This window comes from Plectrocnemia conspersa, unplaced genomic scaffold (assembly GCF_051122295.1).
Source record: "Plectrocnemia conspersa isolate PC_06_02 unplaced genomic scaffold, ASM5112229v1 ptg000003l, whole genome shotgun sequence".
Lineage (NCBI taxonomy): Eukaryota > Metazoa > Arthropoda > Insecta > Trichoptera > Polycentropodidae > Plectrocnemia > Plectrocnemia conspersa.
In genome coordinates this window covers 18,502,405-18,526,647 of record NW_028277167.1, presented here as the reverse complement: position 1 = coordinate 18,526,647, position 24,243 = coordinate 18,502,405, and the positions used below count along the sequence as shown (strand labels likewise).

At 26.3% G+C, this 24,243-nt stretch overlaps 1 protein-coding gene across 8 annotated transcripts in view; it reads left to right on the top strand.

Annotated features, from left to right (window-relative positions):
• Positions 1–24,243, top strand: part of LOC148236851 (pyrokinin-1 receptor-like) — a 75,148-nt gene that overhangs the window by 11,970 nt on the left and 38,935 nt on the right. For 5 of the 8 annotated variants that reach the window (XM_088183203.1, XM_088183201.1, XM_088183204.1 and 2 more), the window contains exon 2: positions 10,855–11,820. In XM_088183203.1, coding sequence (XP_088039329.1) covers positions 10,989–11,820 — 832 coding nt within the window. In that variant the 5' untranslated portion in view covers positions 10,855–10,988. Of the gene's footprint in view, positions 1–10,854; positions 11,821–24,243 lie in introns of those variants that run through there. The other 3 variants (XM_088183202.1, XM_088183208.1, XM_088183207.1) reach the window with 1 other exon arrangement.

The window sequence follows — 24,243 nt, the reverse complement described above, 5'->3', positions numbered from 1 at the left end:
AATATTAAAGTCAAAGAAAATTTGTAATATTATTTTATTTTAGTATGTAATTGTTTCTAACAATAATTTATTAAACATTAAAGCAAGCTTTATATAGAAATTAATAATTATATAAAAAAGTTGTTTTCGAAATATTTTGTTAGTTATTGTCTTACATTAATTAACAACAGGAGAAAAGTAATGTAAATATGGTAATAATGAAATGGTATAATATTCTTAAAATAAGATCGTATTGTTGATTTCTCGAAAAAATTAATAAATTTATTAGGAAAATTTTTAATGAAAATATACAATAAAACGGGACATATTATAAAACCAAGAACACGTTTTTTACTTGATGAATATTCCTTTGAAATAGTGAATTTCACAACGTGGCCCTCTGATCTTTTTTGTGGCTTGCCACCACTTAAATTACAATTTATTTTTTTAGCGCTCGAGTCCCATTGTTTCTCGCATTCAAATTTTTGCATAAACCGATGGTTAGAGCAATAATTACAAGTGGTTTTCTGTAAAGGAAACCCCTTGTAATTATTATTCCATAGTGCTGGAGTAAGTATAAACTGCAAGGGTACGTTTAAAATACATTTGCATTAATATTTCCCGTATTGAAGATTTTCCCATACTGGGAATCTAAGAAATTCCTGGATACAATAAAGTATGATAATGTTTTCCAATAAGCATTTATAATAATATATATTGTTTTTTTAAGGGTATAAATAAAACGGTATCGTTTAATGTAATATTGTCTTAAATAATATTTTAACGTTACGAAAATATGTATTGCTTATATAATATAGTTATATAATTAGATTTAAGAAAACAATGCAATCGAAGCTTCGGTCACGTGGAAGAAATCGCTTTGAGAGTAGGAAATATAATATTTCTGTTTTTCCATTTAAATATCGAGTTCCATTTTGAAGTTTTTCAGAGTAAGAGTGTTACTATTATTTTTGTATATATAAATATATACAACTATATTGTCTCAATCAGATTCAGCAGCATTTCAGCGAAATGAATAATTGTACTGATATTAATAGTGTGTTTAATAAATGTCCATATTCTTCAAGAAATAAAATATTATTTCTTTAGTAATAATTCTAGTCTTCAAGACTGTCCAAAACTGTACAGAATCAATAGAGTATTTACAATTATTTTACATCACAAATATGAGGAAGATATTAAGTTCAATGAGATGAAAGTGTTTTTTGGAGTAAACTTCAATATCGGATTATGGCATGTAAAATGAATGCCAGATTATTGGTCCACTTACCATAATTGTAATTAAGCATTTTTTTTACTTATAAAACGTTTTTTTTATTTATTAGGTAATGCCGAAATGAATGCTGTTTTTATAATAAAAAAATCACTTTAAAATGCTTAATTTAATTTAATGATTTTTTTAAAAAAAAAAATTTTCCTCCATCTGATCTTCCAAATTTTTATATCGCATGTATCTAGTTACTATTTCATTGATCAGAATAAGTGGTAGTCAGAAGGAGCAAGGTCTGAAGAATATCGTGGATGAGAATAAACCGTTTAGCCAAGTTCCTTGATTTTATCGAGAGTCAATTTTGCCACATGGTGATACGCATTGTTATTTATTGACAAGTGCATGCCTTTTTTACTTACTTGTGCACACCATATAGTTGATTACAATGAAAATTTTATGTTATTTTAAGCCAGGTTTAAGAGTTTCGTAATGCCATACACATAAAATAAACTTTTTACAATGAGCCCGAGCTTCAAAGTAGGTTTCTTACTGTTGGATAATCACTGTTTTCTACGACGATTGTTGTCATACAGTACATATTTATTATCTTCAGTCAGCAAATGATCAAGAAAAGGTGACTCAAGATCACGAGAACCGACTGGTTTTCTTCGCTCAATTCGCGTGAAACCCTTGCATCTTGCCACAATCATATTATTGTATTATATCTATGTACTCTTGTTTAATGTATTAGCCAACCGTTCTGGTTTAGTATATGAGGATACACGTCAACTCATTTTCTTCGCTCAATTTGTGTAGAACCCATACATATTGTCTCCAAGCCTTCCCAATCTATGCACTGCTAGATCGGACTAGTTTAGTTTTTCAACCAGTTCATGGATAGTTTGAGTAGGATATTCTCCCATTTCTGCAGTCAGGATATCATTTTGATATCATAATCTCCCGTTCATTTTTTTTAAACAAACTTTGCCATTAACGGATATCTTATGAATCACCTACCACTTCACAAATGTGTTTCAAGTGGTCGTAGGTGAGAATTTTTTTAATAAATTCATATAACATGCAAATTCAAATAAACTGTCCACTTCTGGCATTGTAAATTTAAGTCCCAATTTTTTATATTGGAAGATGTGCACTGACGTAGATATAACTAAATGTACCTCAAGTATCAACAGCCAAAGCACAACTGTCTGTTAAAACTTTTTTTATTTAATTAAAATTTAATCTCTCTATTCAGACATTAAGCACTTCCAATAATATATATATTTTTTTCTTAATAATGCCAATGAAGGCTTCCTTTAAATATTTAACATAAAATTAAAGTGTTTTAATTATATCTTTTTTATAATATTATTTTATTATAGATTAGTTAGTAGTACTTTTGATCTCATATTGATATCTATTTCTTAGTTTTAATATACATACACACTCAAGTCTACATTTAGTTATAACATTGTCTTTTAGCAGATTACTTGGCTGTATGTTAAGGTTTGAGTTGAGTTTTTATTCTATACAAATATTGTTTCTCTAATTGACACAGTTGCAGTGACTTAATATATAATTATTAAGCACAAACCAAAAAGCACCGATCATTAACCTGATGAATTTATTCTAGAATCTCTCGAGAATATTAATAGAGCTCTATAAGACCTCGCTAGTTTTATGAGTTATATATTAACATTTTTTTTCAATGATAAGCTTGAATTTGCTCCTGTGAACCAGTACAGTATCACATGTTTCCCATTGTTCTAAATGTGAGTTTTACAGGTGTCTTTTGTCGACATTAATTCCAAGATATACGGGAAAGTTTTCTTATGGTATCCATTTACCGTTAGAGGATAGCAGTGGACAAGTATCTTTTTTCAGCATAAATGTAATATGGATTGATTTAGTTTTATTAGCTCTGATTCGGCATGAGCTTTTAGCTTAAATTACTATTCTATATGTTAATATATATTTGACTACAAATATGATGAGTATATATACTTTTGTTGCGGTATGAAAGGATAATATTTGTTTGAGCATTTTATTGATTCACCAAGGAAATATTTAATATAATTACAGAAAGTAAACCGATGCTATATATTATATGTATATATCAATAGGATAAAGTAAAAATTTCGCTTCGTCACTGATTAGATCACCACAATAAATATTAATAATAGAGACAAATTCAATTGAAATATATTATAATAAATATCGAGTCAAAATTCACGGAAAAATAAATGTTTTTCCCAATATTTATAAATCTTTTAGATTTAATTTAATACCTATATAAAATGTTTTTTTTAAATCACTTTTTTATTAACTCACAAAGAACGTATAAACAGTTCGAAATCTTGCAGAAAACTAAATTAAATTTTGATCAGTCAAAGCAAAAAAGAATATTCTTATTATAATTCATTACTACAATTCAATATCTGCCTCTCACTTATACGATATGTGGGAAAAAGTATTGGATTATTTTTTTACCGTTTCTTCTAATCAAAAAAATATTTGTGAAAAAAACTATTTAGTATTGTCTTTAGCTAACTTTAAAATTGTATATCCTCTATGGTTGCAAAACATTATTTTTTTAATATATTTTATATCTGTTGAAAACATAGAGTAAATAAATTTCTTTACTTTACGGCTAAAACACTTAACTCGAATTTTTATTAATAAAAAAACGGCATTAGCTGTAGTGACTACTGGTTATAAATTATATTACACATAATAATTCCTGATTCCGTCTGGTGGTTAATTATTGTAGGTATTCATTATATCTCATTGACTTACTCAGTTGGTACATATTTACCCCGTTGTAACACATTTGGCATACGTCTGTTAAGTTACAAAGGAAGATTTAATAAATAAATAAAATTAAAAAGTAGTAAGGGATTGTATCTGATGAATATGGTAGCTCAGGCATCACGACGGTGTTGTGTTAATGTTAGTTAGCCCCTAATAATCTCAAACGCTTAATTGACTTTGAAATCAATTGTCTTAAAACAAGCCCTTGTAAAGTTCGTCTTCTTCAAAGGTAAACTTCTCAAAGATTCGTATTTACAAGCAGCATATATAATTAGCGCTAATGTTAAAACCAATTAAAAGCATATACAAAACATACAAAAAAAGCGTAACTAAATTTGTATATTCTAAATAAATAATATATTTGTATATTCTAAATAAATAATAATTGTTTTTATCTATATAAATAATTCTTGAAGTAAAAAAAAATAAAAATAAAAAAAATAATATTAAATAAACTTTGAAATTCATTATTATACGTGACGGTGCTAGTAACTCAAATTACTCGTATGTTAAATCAATTTTCGCGTTACGTTTTTTTGCTCGTATATCGAGACATTGCTCGAAATTGACTTACGAGCAATGTCTTTACATACGATATGTAAAATTTAAAAAAATGTTGCTCGTATTTCGAAGAAGTCGAGGTTCCACTGTATTATTAAACATGATATATATTAAATTATTATGGCGTAAAAATATACAATCGATTTAATTAAGGGCTGTTTCAAGACCTTTGCAAGATTTTATTCCACATTTTTATATTCGAAAATATTTTTTATCGTAATAGTTTTAAATATTATCTTAGCTCCTTGAGGAGTATCGCCGTACATGTACGGCGGTCGATCTTTCACTGTTTTGCGATACCCCAGATAGTTATATATTTACGTATATAACTAAAGAAATAAAAAAACATTATAATTTTTTTAAATTAAAATTTTTGTAAAAGATTTTTATTAAAAATAATACTAATAAATTAAAGAGTACGAAATAAATTACCATAGCAAAAAATATTTAAATTAATTTTATAAAAAATATTGTAAGCATCTGTATTGATATAAAAAAAATCTACAAAAGCCGAATAATATATAATAAATATGTAAAATAAATCAACAAAATTTAAACATAAGAAAGTGTATAAATAAATTATTGGAACATACTAATACAAAAAAATTGTAAAATAAATGAATAATTATAGAAAAATTTAATAATTATGGAAATATACATAAAATTAACTCTCTCCCAGGTGTATACTAACAAATTAACTCACTACTCAAAGGGTTAACTGCATTGTCCAAATTGATTAAAAATATCATTATCGACCATTTTTTATAATAGGTTGCAGAAATATTCATAAATTAGCAGTCCAAATTTGAGCTTTCATGCTCAAATGGACAAAAACAAAATCGAGGACAGTTTTATAATACATCACTTTCACATTACCCTTAATGGATATAGAATATAAGAATCACCCTCAGATCATTTGGCTATCTGCCTTAATGGCAAAAACGTAGTTAACCTGACGTATAAATTTATTTTACTCTCATCAAATAACATCGAAAACGGTCCAGCTTTTACGTAGATTGATGAATATATTGCGTATTAGAGTCAAATATACGGGTGTATATATTTATTTATTTAGCAAATGTTTTGTAAATACTCACTCGTAATATCCACATCAGTTTTACCCTTATCATGTAAGCACATTCATAGTAACACTCCATCTTTACTAAGGGATATTTTTACCTTTAAATCGATTTATTATACCCATGTTAAGTTCTTTTAGCTGTTGATTGTTTAAAACCTACAGACTGTGAAAATTGTCTTCTCAATAAACTAATTGACGAAAACACAATAATATCGCATTTCTTACTCAAAATATAAATATTTTCAAGATGAAAGCTAAATGCTAATTGGCTAAGCTATCGGTAAAAAAACAATATAAACATTCCGCTAAATGAGTGAAAAGTTCGGAAAATCCAACCAAGGATTACGGATATATCTTGAATTATAATAATTTTAAGATGTAATGCGTTTTTTGCAAGCTACTGTACACAAAGAAAAATGCGTCACCCTTTTGTTCCTTTCTAAGATGTCAAACTTATATCTAGATCATAATATTAGATCAATAAAAACTTGTATATAGATTCTCATATTATATTTTAATAATAGATTATATAAATATTACCAATTAGGAAGGCCTGAATTTTTTTTAAGTTTCAACACTCAGTCGTACTTAGGCCGTTCATATTAAAGTAGTTGTTTTGTTATTTCTGTATTAGTATAACTCTAACTACGTCTACTAAAATCATTTGTGAAGTAGTGAGTGATTCATAAGATATCCGTAAATGAAAAAGATGGTTTAAAAAATTAAAGCGAGAAATTACGATATTAAGATGGATGTGGGAGACAAGAAAAGATACAAAAAAATGTGTATTTTAGTGGGATAACAACATAACTTAACATAACTTGCTGGTTTCACACATATTGTGTACATTTGAAAAAGCATGCCAAATAATACAAAAATAAGTTTAGTTTAATATGTTTTATTACTAATTAAGAATATGTTGATGTATTTTTTGATTAGTTAATTAATGACACCACTTAAAATGTTTAATAATTTCCGTATTTTTTCTCAGATAAAATTTACATATTATTAAAATATATATAATAGTATTTAATAAAACAGCTGCGTTTATTTTCAATATGTTTTTAAATTGTAGTTATTATACCACCAATTATCTTTTTATTAATTTTTAATGAATTTAATATATCGACGTATAGATGTTAGTCAAGGTGAGCATACCACACCTGAAATAAAAAATAACAAGTAAATCTAATTAAAACAGAAATCTTTATGAATAATTTGTAATTAATTGGACAGTTTACGATGCGCGTTAGACGTTAATCGCTATTTCTTGATAAACAAATAAAGTCTCCTAATTATTATTTTTACCGTATCGAGGTTTAATTATTTTATAATAGATTATTAAACATATTTTTTAATTTATGTTCGAGAACTTTTTTTGTGTGAAAAATGAGTTTTATTATGTTAAAATTCTAATAAAATTAATTCGATTTTAATCACGGTCATTAAAGCTTTTATAAAGTTTTCATTAGTTTTATTGCGCAGCATATATTTTTTATTAGAGTTGAGCATTTTATGTCTAGAATGTCATTGCTTAATATGCTTACGTCGTATATTAATTAATAATACCTAATTAATTAATGTATAATATATGTTACAGTGAATATGCATTACCAGTAAAGTGAAAAATATATATTTAATATGGCATTTCAATGAAATCATATTGGAATTTATTTTCAGCGGATGATGTAATATAATTTGACATTACATCAGTCATTATGCTACTTAATTTTTAGAATTATATATTTTTTTTGAAACTATAAAGTAAAAGATAGTATAACTAATTTCATTTAAAAAAAATAGTTGAGCAAAATGCCAATTTAATAATATAATGTAATATAATATAAAACAGTGTTACCGCACGTGTCCTAGCAATATAATACCTGCATCATGTAAAAGGGTTAAGAAATTACCAACATGTGTTTTGCAACATATTGCTAAGAATTCCTGTAAATACGTAATAAAATATTTTTAACAGTAAATATTATATAATTTGATTATTAAAATAAAATTCACTAAACCCACCAATCTGCATTAATTCAGATAGTATTTCTGAAAATTTTCACACAAATACTATTTTTGTAGATATATTGTCAAACTTTTTTATTGAAGGTACTGTGAAAAATCGAAAGTCAACAATTTAACATTGTAATCTGTTAATATGGAACTTTTATTTGTTCTTAAATTATAGTAGCAAACAAGTTTGTTCTTTTCTTAAAAATAAATCTAATATATTATATAAAAGATTTTCAAAAATACTAGTTTGGCTTTCAAACCTCATAATTGAATTTCCGTTAACCAATTGTTTTATAATTTACGCCTTCAGTTCTCAAAAAATATTTATAAGAAAAACAATAGACTATTTCTTAAGAGTCTTGAAAAATAAATAACTTTTCACTTGCTTGGGTCCAACTCTTACAATGCTCTCTAAAACAAAGCTAATATTTATTGGTAATAGCCTATATCTTCTAAATTCAGCTTTTCAATAGAATTTTGCTTAGAAATATTACTATAAATAATAATATATATATATATATATACATATATACTTACATTGTTTGATAAGTTTAAGTCTGGTAGAAGCTCATATCAATACTTTACAATACAAAGTCAGATCGCCTTCAAATGTAAATTGCTTTAAAGCATATGCGATATATCTAATAACATTGCGACGATATTTAAAAAATATAATAATTAAAAATTAGGTGCCCCATGTCACACAAAGCCAAGGCGAAACTGGCTCTGGATATATAATATAATACATACAGGCGGCGCTTCGATAAATATTAGAGAGATCAACAATCAGAGTCTCGACTGTAGATACTATTATATATTATAAATAATGTAAATTTTGCTCTTTGAATTTAACTTTTTTTATACGGTCAAGATAAAAAACAAATAAATATTACTTATTACCATTCAATTGCAATTTTAATAATCCATCCATAATCATTGATTTAATTTAATATGCCAATAATTAAAATACTAAAATTACTTGTTATTTTTATTTTAATTATTAAATTTGAATACATACAAATTAAAATTTTTGGAATGAGGGATTAATAATTTTTAAACAGTTGGAACAACTTGCTACAAATAACACATGGAATTTTGTTTAATGCACGATACCGTAGCGTTTGCTTTCATGTCAAATAGTTACATACTCTAAAGTTTGTAATAGAATTTACTGAAAAGGAAAACTTTTTATGTTATATATTATATCTTATACATACATACTATAAATGTTACTTCTGGAAAAATATATCTTACTCTTTAATATTATTAACGATAAATTATCTTAAATTGGATACACTTATATAGCGAACAAATACGATATATATAGTATATATATATAACGGCTTATATTCCATTTCTGATTATCGTTCGAAAGGTTAATATAACTGATTAAGCGATTAGCGATAAGCTGATCCACTTAATAAAACCAAAATAAATCATTACACTTGAAACGAACGAACATGTGATAGATATATCTATATGCATAGTACAGATACAAATAATATTGAGGAACTACAGTAACTATTTAATAAAATAATATTGTTTACGGTACATTTATTTATGTTTTATATGCATCATAAAAAAATATATGAATTAATTTATCGTGGTTATAAAATGATAAAACAGTTTTAGCTAATGTTATAATTATGCACGTTAGTCGTTTGGTTTATATAATAATCCCCTGATTAATTGCTTGGATATAAAGAAAGCCCCCACATAAAGCTTCTCTATACTAAATATATAAAAGCAAAAAAAATCTGAGCGCATTTGTTTTTAGATCCTCGATCTTTTAATTAGATTACGACTTATTACATATAATATGATTACATACATAGAATAATGATGAATGGGGTTATTTATAGTTATATTATGAAATTCATAATTATTTATATGTTTACTATAATTATCTTGTGAGCAACTTATTCTGTAATATGAAAATGTACTTTAATAATATATTTACAAAATAAATTGATAGCTAGAGAAAAAATGCATAATTCATAAAAATCATAAGTATTTAATTTATATTCGTAATATTTGGTTGAATTGTTGAAAACTTTTTACCGCTTATTTATTGTTGTTTTTTAGGCAGCTTTTATTGTGAAAATATTTATAAAAACTATAATGTCATATCGGCCACAGTTTAATTTGAGTAAAAAATGCGATATTATTGTATTAGTATTAGTTTATTAGGTTATTGACAAGACACAATTTAGTACGACTATAGGTTATAAACAAATATCAGTTTAAAGACTTCGAAATCGATGCAATAAATCGGGTTAAGAGTCAAAATAAAGTAATTACCTTTGGTGAAGAATGATATTACGAATGTGCAATGTTCAAATATTACCTATATATTTATTTTTATAACTCCTTCATTTTTTCTCACTGTTTATTATGTGTTTTTATTTTATTTTTTACGTATTTTAAATAATACAAATTTATTAAAAATATATCACATTTTTTAATATATGTATTATATATGAAATATGGCGATTTCGAAAGTAAGCATTTTTTTTTCATAAAATAAAGATTATTTTATTTATTCTTATAATGGAGTATTTTATATGAAGATACTATCTCAACGTTACCTCAGCACCGTTACTTTTTATCTATACGTAATAAAAAAAAATATTTTAATAAATTTATTAGGAATGCAATTTTTTGTTGTGAACTACTAACGATAAAAGCAAATTTTATTAATAATATAATTAACACTAATGCTACAGCTGAATTATGTTATCTTATAATATTACTACGTTACGTGTTTAACAATTTAATTATACTATATCAATACCAAAAAATATATTACCAATAATATATTTCTTGGTATTGATATTTTAGCACTGTTTGCTTTATGTGATTCTTAGAATTAATTTTATTAAAATTAAAGCAGATCATTATTTATGTATGATATGTACATCTAATATAAAGCGACATAAACACAGTCTTGTTAAACTTGCTAGTCTTTTCGCCTCCATATTTTGCTTTATAGAATACATTCCTTGTAAATTCAGTATTTACGCAACAAAAATATTGCATATTTTTCATGCAACTTGATTGAAATTTAGCTTTTATATATGAAAAATATTTCACATTTCGAGTTGCCTTTTCATATGTTTTATATTTATATTCATTTATTATTTTATGAATTAAATTGTTTTTTTTTTAATTTCAGATAAATGCATCAGTTGAAAGCTCAACGATGAATTCAAAACACACTTTTGGCGTGTCAGAGATATTTTTATATGGAGCTTTTACTTTGACGCTTCGTTTTAAAATATAAATACCGTCTCTCGTTTAAACGTCAACATGGATGAAAGTTCTACAATGATGGACGACAACAATACGCTGTCGACGATCGATACGATTGCCAACTCTACGGATCTGTTCGACAATATTTTAATAGAATTCGGTCCGAGCAGAGACCCTTTATACGTAGTTTTACCAGTGACTGTTATATACGTAGTGATATTTTTCACGGGATTAATAGGTAACGTTAGCACGTGTATAGTGATCGCCAAGAACAAGTCGATGCACACGGCTACGAATTACTATTTATTCAGCTTGGCCATATCCGATCTGCTTCTGTTAATCACTGGTCTGCCTCAAGAGATATACTCGATATGGTACAAGTACTCGTACGTGTTCGGTGAAGTGTTTTGTGTGATTCGAGGATTAGCAGCTGAAACATCGGCCAATGCCACTGTGTTGACTATTACAGCTTTCACGATAGAGAGGTATGTGGCAATATGCCACCCCTTTCTTTCTCACACCATGTCCAAACTTTCCAGAGCAATCAAATTAATTTTGATTATATGGTTGGTCGCTATGCTATTTGCCGTGCCACAAGCGTTACAGTTTGGCGTGGTGACTCACAAAGGCATAGTCCTATGTGTCCAAAAAGTTGTGATTATAGAACACTCGTTCGAGATATCGACGTTCCTGTTTTTCGTTACGCCGATGACTCTCATCACTGTGTTGTACGTCTTGATCGGCCTGCGACTAAGGAGTTCAAGCATGATGAAAAAGGAAGGAGGAACGGGTCTGCAGGGATCGAGGCCTTTAAGGGCCACCGTGAGGAGCAATAATAGCTCTCGGAAAACATCGGGACAATCTTCGAGGAGGGTGTTAAAAATGCTAGGTAAGTAATTTATTAGATTTATACGTAAAGTTAGATTGTTATGTTTAAATATTTATGCCAGCAATCTTTAAGTACAGATTTTTATTTTTTAAATAGCAGTTTTTGTGATATATACGAAATATCTTAGAATTATATATTACAGGGTGTGTCATTGATAATAAGCCAAACATTTATTAAACTTGGAAAATACGGATGCATTAACTCAATTGTTGCACAAAAAATGAACAAACAATAACTTTGACTGGTTGGGAAAATATTGCAGGACAAAAAATGCTATTGCGAAATAATATTGGCGATAGTATACTATATAAAAGTTCAGTTTTCTCTTACAATTCTACGGCTCATAAAGTACTAGGGTCACTTAATCCAGGACTGCAAGCCACAATTCTACAATTAAATTGAAACTAAATCTCAGAATCTACCATTTGTCGGTCTACAGTAAAATAATATTTTTGTCGACCGACCTCAGTCATCTGAGGTCGGTCGACAAAACTGATCTTTACCAAATAGACCACAACTCTGCTTGCTTAGAGATCTGCCATACGCCGCTCATAGACCTCAGAGTGAGACTTTCAAGCTGTACCACCTTCTAAGCTAAGAACATAATAATATGTCGACGCCAACAAACGATTCTGGCTTTTAGATTTAGATCTCTTTTTACCCTGGATTTCTATTGTCGATGCGGGAATTCGGCATCAGATGAGAAAACGTCACGAAACTGTTAATCTCAACGTTTACCTGAAGTCATCAACAGTCAGCTACAATAGATTGTGCAATTGCCGATGTCTAATGCTGTAAATATTTAAGTATAGATAAAATACCATCACCCATTTTCTTGGTTAGTTCATTTTTTTAAGTACATGATATTAACATAAAATCGGTAAAATATTTATAAAAAAATACTGCACCGCAAGGCTCGTAGAATTGCAATAATGGCTCTGGCCTTTTAGGGAATTTAGAGCGGAGATCTTGCGGTGAGTTCAACTTCTGTTTTTGTCCTTTAAGGCGGTTTAACTGCGACTGGGTATTAAAGCAGAATTTCAGTCATCAGACCGATTTAAATTTTTTAATATTAATCTTTTACATATCCAATGTCATTGTAATTCCGATATTTTGCCTCCATCTATGTGACATATCTCGTCCGCCACAATATAAGATTATTTATTTATTTATAAATATTATGATTTCTATTTCAAAGCAATATAAACTAAATAAAGTAGAGTAAGCGAAATGTAATATATAAATAGATAAATATAATATATCCCGCACATCACACAAGAAATACAAGTAAAAATATAATGTTCTTCAGATTGTTGCCGAAAGTCTGTTACTTAGTCATTTATTAGTTTTAAGAGTACAACTGTATTTTATTTAAAAAAAAATCAATTATTTGTTTATTTACCAACATTTTTTTAATATTGTTATAAATATAAAAGTTGTATATTAATATATTATAAGAAATTCCGGTGAAACACATTTAAAATATCAAAGTGCTTCGTAAGTGTCTCTATTTTTAAATCTCAAAGTTAGAATAAGTTTTGGACAAACTTCGGAGCATTTTCCGCAATTATAATTTTAGTAGGTACTTTCAGAGAACAGGCTTGAGGCAACAGCTATTTTTAAAGTTTATTAAAATTATATATAAAGTGTTAATGCTTATTAAATATTTATTAAATCATAGAAAAATAAAAAACTTTTCGCGCTTTAGCACTTGCAAATTTATCTATTATTTTTGAATAATATACAATACGAGAAATTCGCTTATCTATTTTTAGCATCTCCAGTTCACTTAGTTGCTCTTGACCCATTATCAAGTTTAAATCTATTTTAGAATGATGATTTTTTCTTTTAGCCACACTTTAAGGCATTGTTAAAATAGTGGGAAGCACGATCACTGTACGAGCTTATCCAATATCAATCATTTTTCTATTTTCCCAACTCCATATTTATATATTTTTCTTTTTTAAAAATACATCTTCTTGATCCATATAATTAAATTATTATATTTTATAAAAATTCGAATAGAAAAGTAGCTTGATATCTACGTGTGATTTCATCTATTATTGAATCGAATATTTTGTAAGCTATATTATGATTTATATTTGGCTTAATTTTTTATTCTCGGTGATAACTGAATTTGTAGTTTTTAAAGATTAAATTTTAATCTCAATATTGAATTTTTAACAAACAGTGTTGCAGTATATACTTTGATTATGCGAATTGTTTATTGTAATTATTCCAGAAGTTTCAACTAAACTGTACACATACATTCAAATTTTGACATATACTTCGGCATAAATTGTAAAATTCATTTGAAGCGGGTCGTAGTGAAATCTAAGTTAGAGCCATATGCTTAACTGCGTCAATGTTTGATTAAAAATATGATTTTAACAACCACAAAAAAGCAAATAAAATTTGAGGTCAATATAATGTTAAGACTCACGAGTATATCAATAGACTGAGGAAGAACACAAAAATGCAGGTTTAATGATAGCTTGCTAAGTTATTGATCTATATTTATATTGAGTTATGTTTGTGATATTTCCATTCGATTATAACATCTTATAGACTTGTTATAAATACTAAAATACGTGAAAATTTAAATTTCAGGTGCAAGTCTTATTGAATTATTCTTAAATCAAAATTTAAGAATAATTAAAGTTGTATGTAACAATTATCTCTTTAATATTGAACATTAAAAAAAATAGATAAACACAGTTTCAATTTTTTTAGAACTATGCAATTTTTTAAGAAGCGCGTATTTAACTAATTTTGAGTTAAAAGAAAAAAGTAAAATATGTAAGGTATATGTAAATTATTTACTTAGTATCTTAATTGTTTTGAACTTCTACCATTTTATTTAGAAAACATATTTACTTAAGATCTAATATTGTGAATAACAAATTACAATATATTGTATAGGTTGATTGCGCTTTTTAAAGACAAATTGTTTTTCAGTTATATTTAATGTAAATTAATTAGTCAAAAGGAAGGAAAACAATAATACTTATCTACCCAGTTACCCGTGAACTTAGTTTAACGCTCTTTTAATTTGTTAACTTAGACTTTCAGAACGTTAATTTGCATAAATTTCTCTGGTGTGTTCGCAAAGCTCTTCTTTATACTTTATGTTGAACTGTTATTATTATTAACATAAAAGTTTCAAATGGTCAAATTATTTCAGCCTTTGCCATATTAGTGAGGCGAGTGAAACATTCTTTTAACAAGTACGTTTATATGTTTTTTTTAATAAAGTACAAACGAATTTGTCGCTTTTTACTGTATGATTGCCTATAAATAAACGTCCTGTTTCGTCGGACATTTTATTTTTTTATATTTTGTATGTATTTGGATTATTACGTAAATTTATAAAGTAACTGCAATATAAGTGCAATTAAAAAGCAAATATAATTTGATTTAATTAAGAAAGTCTAAATGGAAACATCATTAGTAAACGAATTAGTGGTTCACGTTACGCTTTTCAAAATACGGTAAAAGGGTTAAATTACTTTGTTAGCAGTAGTTAAATCGCAAAATGTTTACAAGTAGCGACTCATTTATTTAATCATAAACGGTGAGCAGAAAGGGCAAATAAATATTGTAGAGGTTGAAAAGCTTTACGTAACCCGTGATTTTTATAAAAAAAGGGATTTTTTACTAATCCAACTTTAAGATAAATTTAATTTTAAGTAACATTATATGTCCTTACATTTTTTAGAAATTGGTTTTGTGAATGTGCGTGAAAGTTTTGAGGTTTCAGGAGTAGCAAGAGTAAGAATTATGTTCATGTGCAAAGGTCACATAAATATATCTTGCTAGATCAACATTACTGATGAAAACTTTCTACTGCTTTAGGGCTAATGGTTTTGGATTGCCATGCTCAGTTTTATTATCAGATTTTCAATAGAAATGTTATATTTATCAATATGTAAGTAATTAGTTTTATATGTCTAAAATATTCAGCTGTAATTAAAGACAATGGTTTAAAAGCAACATTAATGTCTACTTATAAAAATAAAACACATTTTGGTTAATCTTCTCTATACGTATGGATATTGGTATGGTTGTATATATTATATGTATGTATATATTGCTTTATCAAATTTACTATGTAGTTAGAAAGTTTATGAAATTATAATGAAATCGTTATCAATTCTCTAAGGTAATAATATTAAATATAAAAAATGATTAACTTTTCAACAAATCTTATCCCCATAAAATGGCAAATAAATTGTTATCTTTTTAATATGTAAGCTTATTGTAGGCTATATTTTTCTCTCCATTATCTGTTTTATATTTCACTGTCAATATATAATTGCCATAAAATTTTAATGCGAATAAAAAAATATGTTTTTTACGTTCATTGTTATCTAAAAATATAATACATATTAATATATTATGAGTAGTATCTTCTTATCAATATATAACTTATCTGAGCTCTTAAAAGCCTTTGATCCAAAGGTTGAAAATCTTCAAATTGACAACGTAAGTTTTCGTTCAATTTCACTCAGTCACATGAAAAATTTACTATGCGAAAAAAATTGTTTTGCATAGCTCTAAATATTTAATTTATAATCAATGTATCAACCTATCAAATTTTATCAACTATCGTTATTTTTTTGCGTATATAATACATTAATAATTTTTACATTATGAATAATAAAAGAACCAATATAATTGTTGATTTTCAAACAAATATAAATTATAAATACGATTTGTTATACTTCGTAATAATATGATACATATTAAATGTAATATATTATTATGATAAAGTAAAAATATTACATTAAAATTAAAAATAGATATAAAAAATTTCATGTAAAATATATAGTAAATTCAAGAATGTGAAACCTTTTATGTGTATAAGGATAGGTAATCTTTTTTGCATAAGCATATGAATTGCAAATTCCTTTTTTATATAAAAAATCCTGATATAAATACACCTGACCTTAAGACTTGTCCTTCAGTAGACTGCGGTCAATAAGATGACTTTTCCATTACTTGATGAATAAAAATATTAATATGTGTAATTCATTCAATTATTAAAAATAATGTATTATTTTACAAGAGTACAAATTCCACCAAGTCTCATTATTAGGTACTGTAATAAACTTTTTTTCTTAAAACCACACGAAGTTTGTACCACGTAACCTTGGATGTCTCGTTTTTTTCATTTGATGTAAAATTAAATTTTGGACAATGCAAATCTTCATTATAAAAACGATATAATAATATTATTGTGTTTTTATTGCAAGATTAAATTTATTTGCTCATTGTATTGAAAATAACTAACTATTTAATTTACCAGAGTTTGGCAGTCGTTATTATTTGCGACTTTAAATTGACATTACTACAAAATTAATTATATCATCACATTCTTGAACTGTTATATAGTAGTTGAAATGTTATATATGAACTGAATCTTCGTTTAAGTTATATTATTTATTGATTTACTAAGGCTTATGTAAGTAATATAATATATTGTACCTATCCAGTACATATATGTATAAACTAGTTTGGTCGTGGTGTAATTAAATTTGCAAATATATTAGTTAAAATACTTAAGATGTAACTAACAGATAAACTTATTTATTTGGAAAGTTTAAGCATTTCGATATTAAACGATTATGCAATATTACATTTAAATTTTAAAACTTAGATAATACACTTTTTAATTATAATTAAAGTTTTCCCTTTTGGCACATATTGACTTTAAAATTATTTTAAAGCCACATTATGTTACTTTTTAAGTTGAGAAGAATGCTTATTTTCTTAGCCTTAATTTATCAACGCCTTTGTTGATATCCTTGAGATGAAAGTTATTTTCCATGAGCAAAATTTTTCCTCGATTCTTCAATTGTAAAATATATATTTATATATATATATATATATGTATATTAAAATAAGTTTGAATTTTGTTTGTGAAGAAATAATTTATCTTCAAAAGTATTTTTTTTTATTAAAATAGATTTCTTAGATATCTTTATATGAAGGAATACAAATGCTACCAATTTATATTTCTCACGAAACTCCCTAGAGATATGTTAAAATGGAAATTTATATTGTCGAGATTTCCTGAAAAAGCATTTCTTTAAGTCATGCGTTTGCGTTTATAAAAAAATATATTACTATATGATTCTCAGATAAGCACAGCCATCCAAATTTATACGTATATATGCTATAAGTGGCAAATAAATTTGCTCTGTTATTATCCGGACACTTACACACATGTTTTTTTGAACGGGTTAAATAATATTTCTGAGGGTTTTGCGCAATATTTATTTATTTTTTTTAAGAAATATTTTCGCTTTCTTATTATGTTTGTTTTTTAGTATTGACTATCCAAAAATTGAGCGCTCAGATCTTACACATGTCTTTGAAAAGTTCAAGTAGGGATGTTCTTTTGAGCAAAATTTGATCACTGATTTAATTTTAAGCGAAATCAATCTCGATGCTACTCTTAAGCGTATCTTTTTTTGATTCTTAAGATGTCATCATTTCCTGATCTTTGAAAATGCAGTGAAGTCTTAAGCGTTTGACAAACTGCACAGCAAGATTTATAGACTAGTCGCAATATTGCTACCTATTGCTAAATAATTCGAAATAATTATTAATGGTTATGCCTTTAATAACTTTCGTCAAATTTTGTTGGACCAACGGCATGATTTTCGTCTCACTTAATCTACACTATCTAGCCTTCTGTATTTCACCAAAACAGTGACGAAATATCTTGATGTTGAAATAAAAGGAGACGTCATAACACATATACTGATTTTAAAATAACCTTTTTTTAAAATTGTCGGACCTGGTATTTTTAATTGAATTTTGATAACCGATTTTAGAAAGAATATTTTACCTCTTTAGGAGTTTCTCATGGGTCTAACTTAGACAGTGCTTTTCTCAATATTGATTAATAACATAACGGCTGCTCATGAGCCAAATATTTATAGAAATCATGACATAAAGCCAAGAAAAAAGAAAGTTGCTGTCAACTCTGCTTTGCTCGATGATCCAATATATACTATCCAGCATAGCTTAAAACTGTTAATATTCCTGGCGCCTTGCGAAAAATAGGGCTTCTAAGAAACGTGTGACTAATAAATACTCCAATTGATAAACCCATGATTTTTATATATTTTAGAAAGGTTTTATTCACACTATTTCCTTTCTAGAAAAGTGTTTCTGAAAAACGTTGAAACATTTTATTTTTGCTGAACACTCGCCTCAGTTTAATTACACAAAATTCGCTATTTTACTTATTTATTTTGAGTAATCAGAAAATCAGTTTATTGTGTAGTATGAAATCATATTAAATAATATTTTAATTAAATGTAAATTGCGAGATTAATTATTCTAAGAGTGTTGAATATTTCATTCACTGACACTTTAATAATGAAAGTTTGATATTTTTGCGTTTAAGGACTGTGACAAAATTTAGTTTAAATCAAGCGTTCATGTCAAAGGCCTCCTGATGATTATATGAATCAGGACGCATTCGATATGTTGTCAGGTTATTAATCTGAAGTAGTGTGTCGAAATAATTGAGTTGAGTCTTAGATGCGATGATGTTAGAAACACAGTTATTTTATATGATTGATGCTTTTATTATGATATATTGACTTGAATAGCCAAGAGATTTGACTAATAGTAAACGGATTTAATTGAGCTATTTATGGCGACGGAAATTCTCGACCCCTTTTTTGTACACTAGTAAATATGAAAAATCAGAACAATGATATTTATTTCAGCGTGACAATAGCTTATAAATATTTATAACGAAAGTTTGTTGAGTGAATGAAATTTTTGTCATTTTGTGGAAGTCTCTGAGAACGTTTTTGATGATTTCACTTGAAGTTGATTTATAAAGGTATTTATGTATAAACAAATATTGTTTATTTAGTTACACAAAGGATATTATTAAAACTGGTTAGTTTAAACATCGAATTGGAAATTAAAATAAATATTTTCTTAACACCAAGTATCGAGTAGATAATATGATATTTAGCTTGGGGACTACGGATCGGATAATTTTAACCAGTGGGCCGTAAATTGTAACGTTATAAGGTGGAGAAGTGTATTTAAACTGAAATAAATATGTAGAAAATTATTAAAATAATAATATAATAAACTATAATAATAAAATATTAATAATATCCCACAATTTATAAAAATTATGAAGGCAGTGGCATTCGTTGTCTCTAATATAATATATAAAAATATGTAATAAATTAATATTTGATCATAGGCAAGATCCACCCCACTAAAAAATAATTAAATAAAAAAATAGACCAAAAAGTTTTTTTATGGATTTATAGTGCAAAGAAAATTAATTATGCATAATTTAAGAAATTTATTGCAGTATTAGGCAGCATATAGTTGACATCAAATACTCTACATTTTAGCATACAAATGGTTTTACAGACGATGTATTCCATATGATATAACCATCAATAATTATTAGGTACGTAACATTTATAGACCATAAGCTTGTCATTAAAGCATTATCATATAAAAGGGGTCAGGAAACTTTTAATGTCATTACACCAACGACACGTGTGCAGCATTTTTTCAATAGTATTGTTTTATTAAGAACAATACAAAATAATACATAGGTATATTAATATAATCATTACTACATATAAATATAGATTTGTTTACTTTAGATATATAAGAAAAACAAGTCATCTCGTTCGTTAAAAAAATAATGTATTAAAAATCAATAACAAACTCTTTATTTCTATTTAATAATTTAATAAATAATTACATGAATATGCAATTATATATTCAAAAGATTTGTATCGAACAATATAAATTAATTTATGTACATATATAGCCTTCAAAATAATTACGAAAGCAATCAGGATTAAGGAATTAAACATTGCCTGCCTAATGAATTTGTAGAAAATTAATAATAACATGTTAAATTTATCTATTATCGATGAATGATATACCGAAACAAACTTATGTTTTACACACTAACTGTTATAACGTTATATTTTAAGAACACTCTGAGGTTCAATAACAACTTCGAAAATTAAATACAAAATTAACAAAATATTTAAATGAAAAAAGTACTTTTAATTTACGTTTATTTAGAGCTACTTATATATTTTTATAATTAACTATTGCTTTTAAAAAATCACATACATGAATATAGAAGTTTTATTAAAAAAAAATTTCATTCCATTTGGGGTATTTTAACTTAGTTTTTCAACCCCTTTATTGATGTGACTGATAGGGCTGAAAAAGGATTAGCAATCGCTTATGGAAAAATTACCTGACTTTATTTTAAAGATTATCAATTCTAATGAAACCTTAAGACAATGAGATTAATTTAAAGAACAAATTTAAATATAAAAAGCTTTTTAGCTCATAAAAAGCTTTAGATATAATGCTCTTAAAGAATTAGTATTTAGAGGCGTAACAAATAAAGCTATTTATGGATGTTAAATATTTTAGCTAAAATTGTTGTTAATATTAAATATTACAAACAAAAATCTAAATTGGTTACGTTTTTATTTTGATTAATGACGTTCATAATTTATAAAATGAAATAATAAGCTTGGCATCACAATTAAATAATGTATGCTATTAAAAGATTAAATTCGATAATGAGATATTATTTAAAAAAAAAATAGTAGAAGAAAATATTTTATGAATTGCTAGATGAAGTACCAAATGATTCAGTGGAATAATTAAGAGAAAAATGATTAATTGCAAATGTGCGTTAAAAGCGTAGTCAACTAAATGTTGTTAGCCTTTAAAACTAGCCGACAAGAGCATTTTTTATTCCTATGATGTAATAAAAAATTAGGATTTATAAATATACTATAATTCCTAATATCTTAATGTTTAATTTACACAATAGATATAATATTCCTTTATACATCTTTAGGTTAAAACCTAAAGATGTATCCAAAAAACTTATCTTTGATTGTTTGGGTTTCTTTAACAGATTTTTTTAATAATATAAATTGGCAGGGCTCAGAAAGAAAAATAATTGTTGAGTGCGAAGTGCAGGAAGAATGAAGGACTTTAAGTACGTTTGATTCACCGATATTCAGATATTTAAAATTATATGAAGGTTAGTCAAGGATCTGTCTCGAGATGTTTGTTACAACTTCCAGTAGAGCTCCTCTTTATAGTAATACTTGTTGAACCAAAATAGCTATGTCAAAGTGTTTACCATGCCTTCACTTTATAATATAAAGTGAAAGAGTAATATAAAGTTTATATTAATGTATGTTTTAGTCACTAAATTTGCGGTTGTTACACGAATGAAGTTGTAACAAAACTGCGCTAGAGTTAAGTAGAAAATTATGATAAAAATAACAGTTCCATTACAAGATACGACCATTTACACTTTCTGAATAAAAATGGCAATTAATTTTACATCATCCGAATATTTTTTTTGTTATATAAGTAATAATTTTTATATTAAAAATATTATTAGAACTTTTAAAAAAATATTTAACATATCTTGACCAAATATATTTTTTTATTTAAATTTTTTTGAGCTAACAAATCAACATTAGTTTTTTATACATAATATTATTAAAAGCCGCATTGGCGGTAAGCTGTTACGATTTACAAACATTAAAAAAAAAAAAAAATAGATTATTCAAAACAATTTATTGCTGTGATTTTTCTTTGAGCTTTTAGTTTTTTTACGTTTTGTTGAAATATACATACCACTTAATCAAGACGAATTTTTTATTTAAGTTTTAGTAATATTATTATAATCCTTAAAAATTAAAAATTAAATATTTCATATTTTCTATAAATGTTAAATATATATTTGTTATATAAAAAGTAAAAAAAATAACAAATATACTATACAATGTATAATGCTCATTTACCAGCATTCATTGTTTGTAAGTGAAATATTTTAGCACTCGTATATAATATGAAGGGATCTCTAAAATACGTAAGGAACCCAACATCTACATGTAATATATACGTTTTGTGAGAAAAAATTATCATGCGTATGAATAACACGTTTTATGAATAACCATAATATTATATTTTATTAAACATAATGAATAAATTTTATGGACTATTATATTACGTGACTTTGACGAAAATCGAGTTTTTACTTAATACAGGTTAAAATGGTGTATATTTATTCGTACATTAAACTCGTCTCTTATTATCTTGACGAAAGTTGTCTTGTTGATGTGTAATAAAATGCTTTTCGGTAATTTAACTTCATTTTCGCCTTATATGAAGCCGTTTCTACTACGCGTCATAAAGCACCCTTTTTGTTCTATATAAAAAAAACATCTCCCTTTCGGCAAGTATAGCTGGATCAAATATATAACAAAGCAAGCTCGCGACAAACACAAGCTCGTATATATATATAGAATTAAACCCTAAGGTGAATGGGTTGTTTTTTGTTGCTAAGGGTAAAATATTAAATTTAATTTAATAGAAAAGTTAATAATTTCTGATCTTATTAAAATCTTTTATAACAAATACTTGGAAAAAAAATAATAACACATTTAAAAACAATATGTAATGTTATATATAAAACATAAAAAACGGGAAATATGTTTCTTCAGAAATAATGAAGTAATAAATTTAGTTTCTTATAGGCAATTTGAAGTCTGGACAATGGCCCAATCACGCGTGACCTTCGTGTGTCCAATTGTTATTAAGACCTTTATTTAATTTATTCGAATCGCAGATTCGCAACATTCCCTTGAAAATTAGGTTTCCTTTTTTCTGGGCAAGAATATTCAATTTTTACAATATAAAAGGTTAAGCTTTAAGAAAACTCTTGTGTATTCTCGTAAAAGTTTTGTTACACGTTGGCAATTTTTATTAATTTAAGAGCTTAGATTGTATTTATATTTTTATACGAAAACACGTTTTAAATACTTATATTTTAAATAAATTTGTTTCAAACTTAACAAACATTTTTATGGAATTAAAAAATATAAACATTGACTAATATTCGTTTTTGAGTTTAATATTTTCTACATAAATATGATACTTTAAAAATATTATTTAATCTATAAAAAGATAACTAAATTAAAATGTAAAATAATACATTACTTTTTACTTATTCGTTAAAGAGGCTATTTTTAAATATATATATAGTTCATTGGTTTGGTCACCAAATTACATAAAATATTAAAAAATAAAACATAAAGAAACGTACAAATCGCAAAGAGACGCTCTCAAACGTTTTTCTTACATAATCCCCTACATTTTTTTTAAATATGATAGCGGTTTTTGTTATTCATATTATATATATATTATTAGTCAAATATTTACAAAACTTAATCCTTCGTTAATTATACTATACATGGTTAAAGATTTCACGATTTATTTGGCATGTAAGCTTATTGATGTTTGGTTTCTGAAGAACAAATAAAAATAAAAGCGATTCGAGCAAAATCCAATCTACTTTTTTCTCAT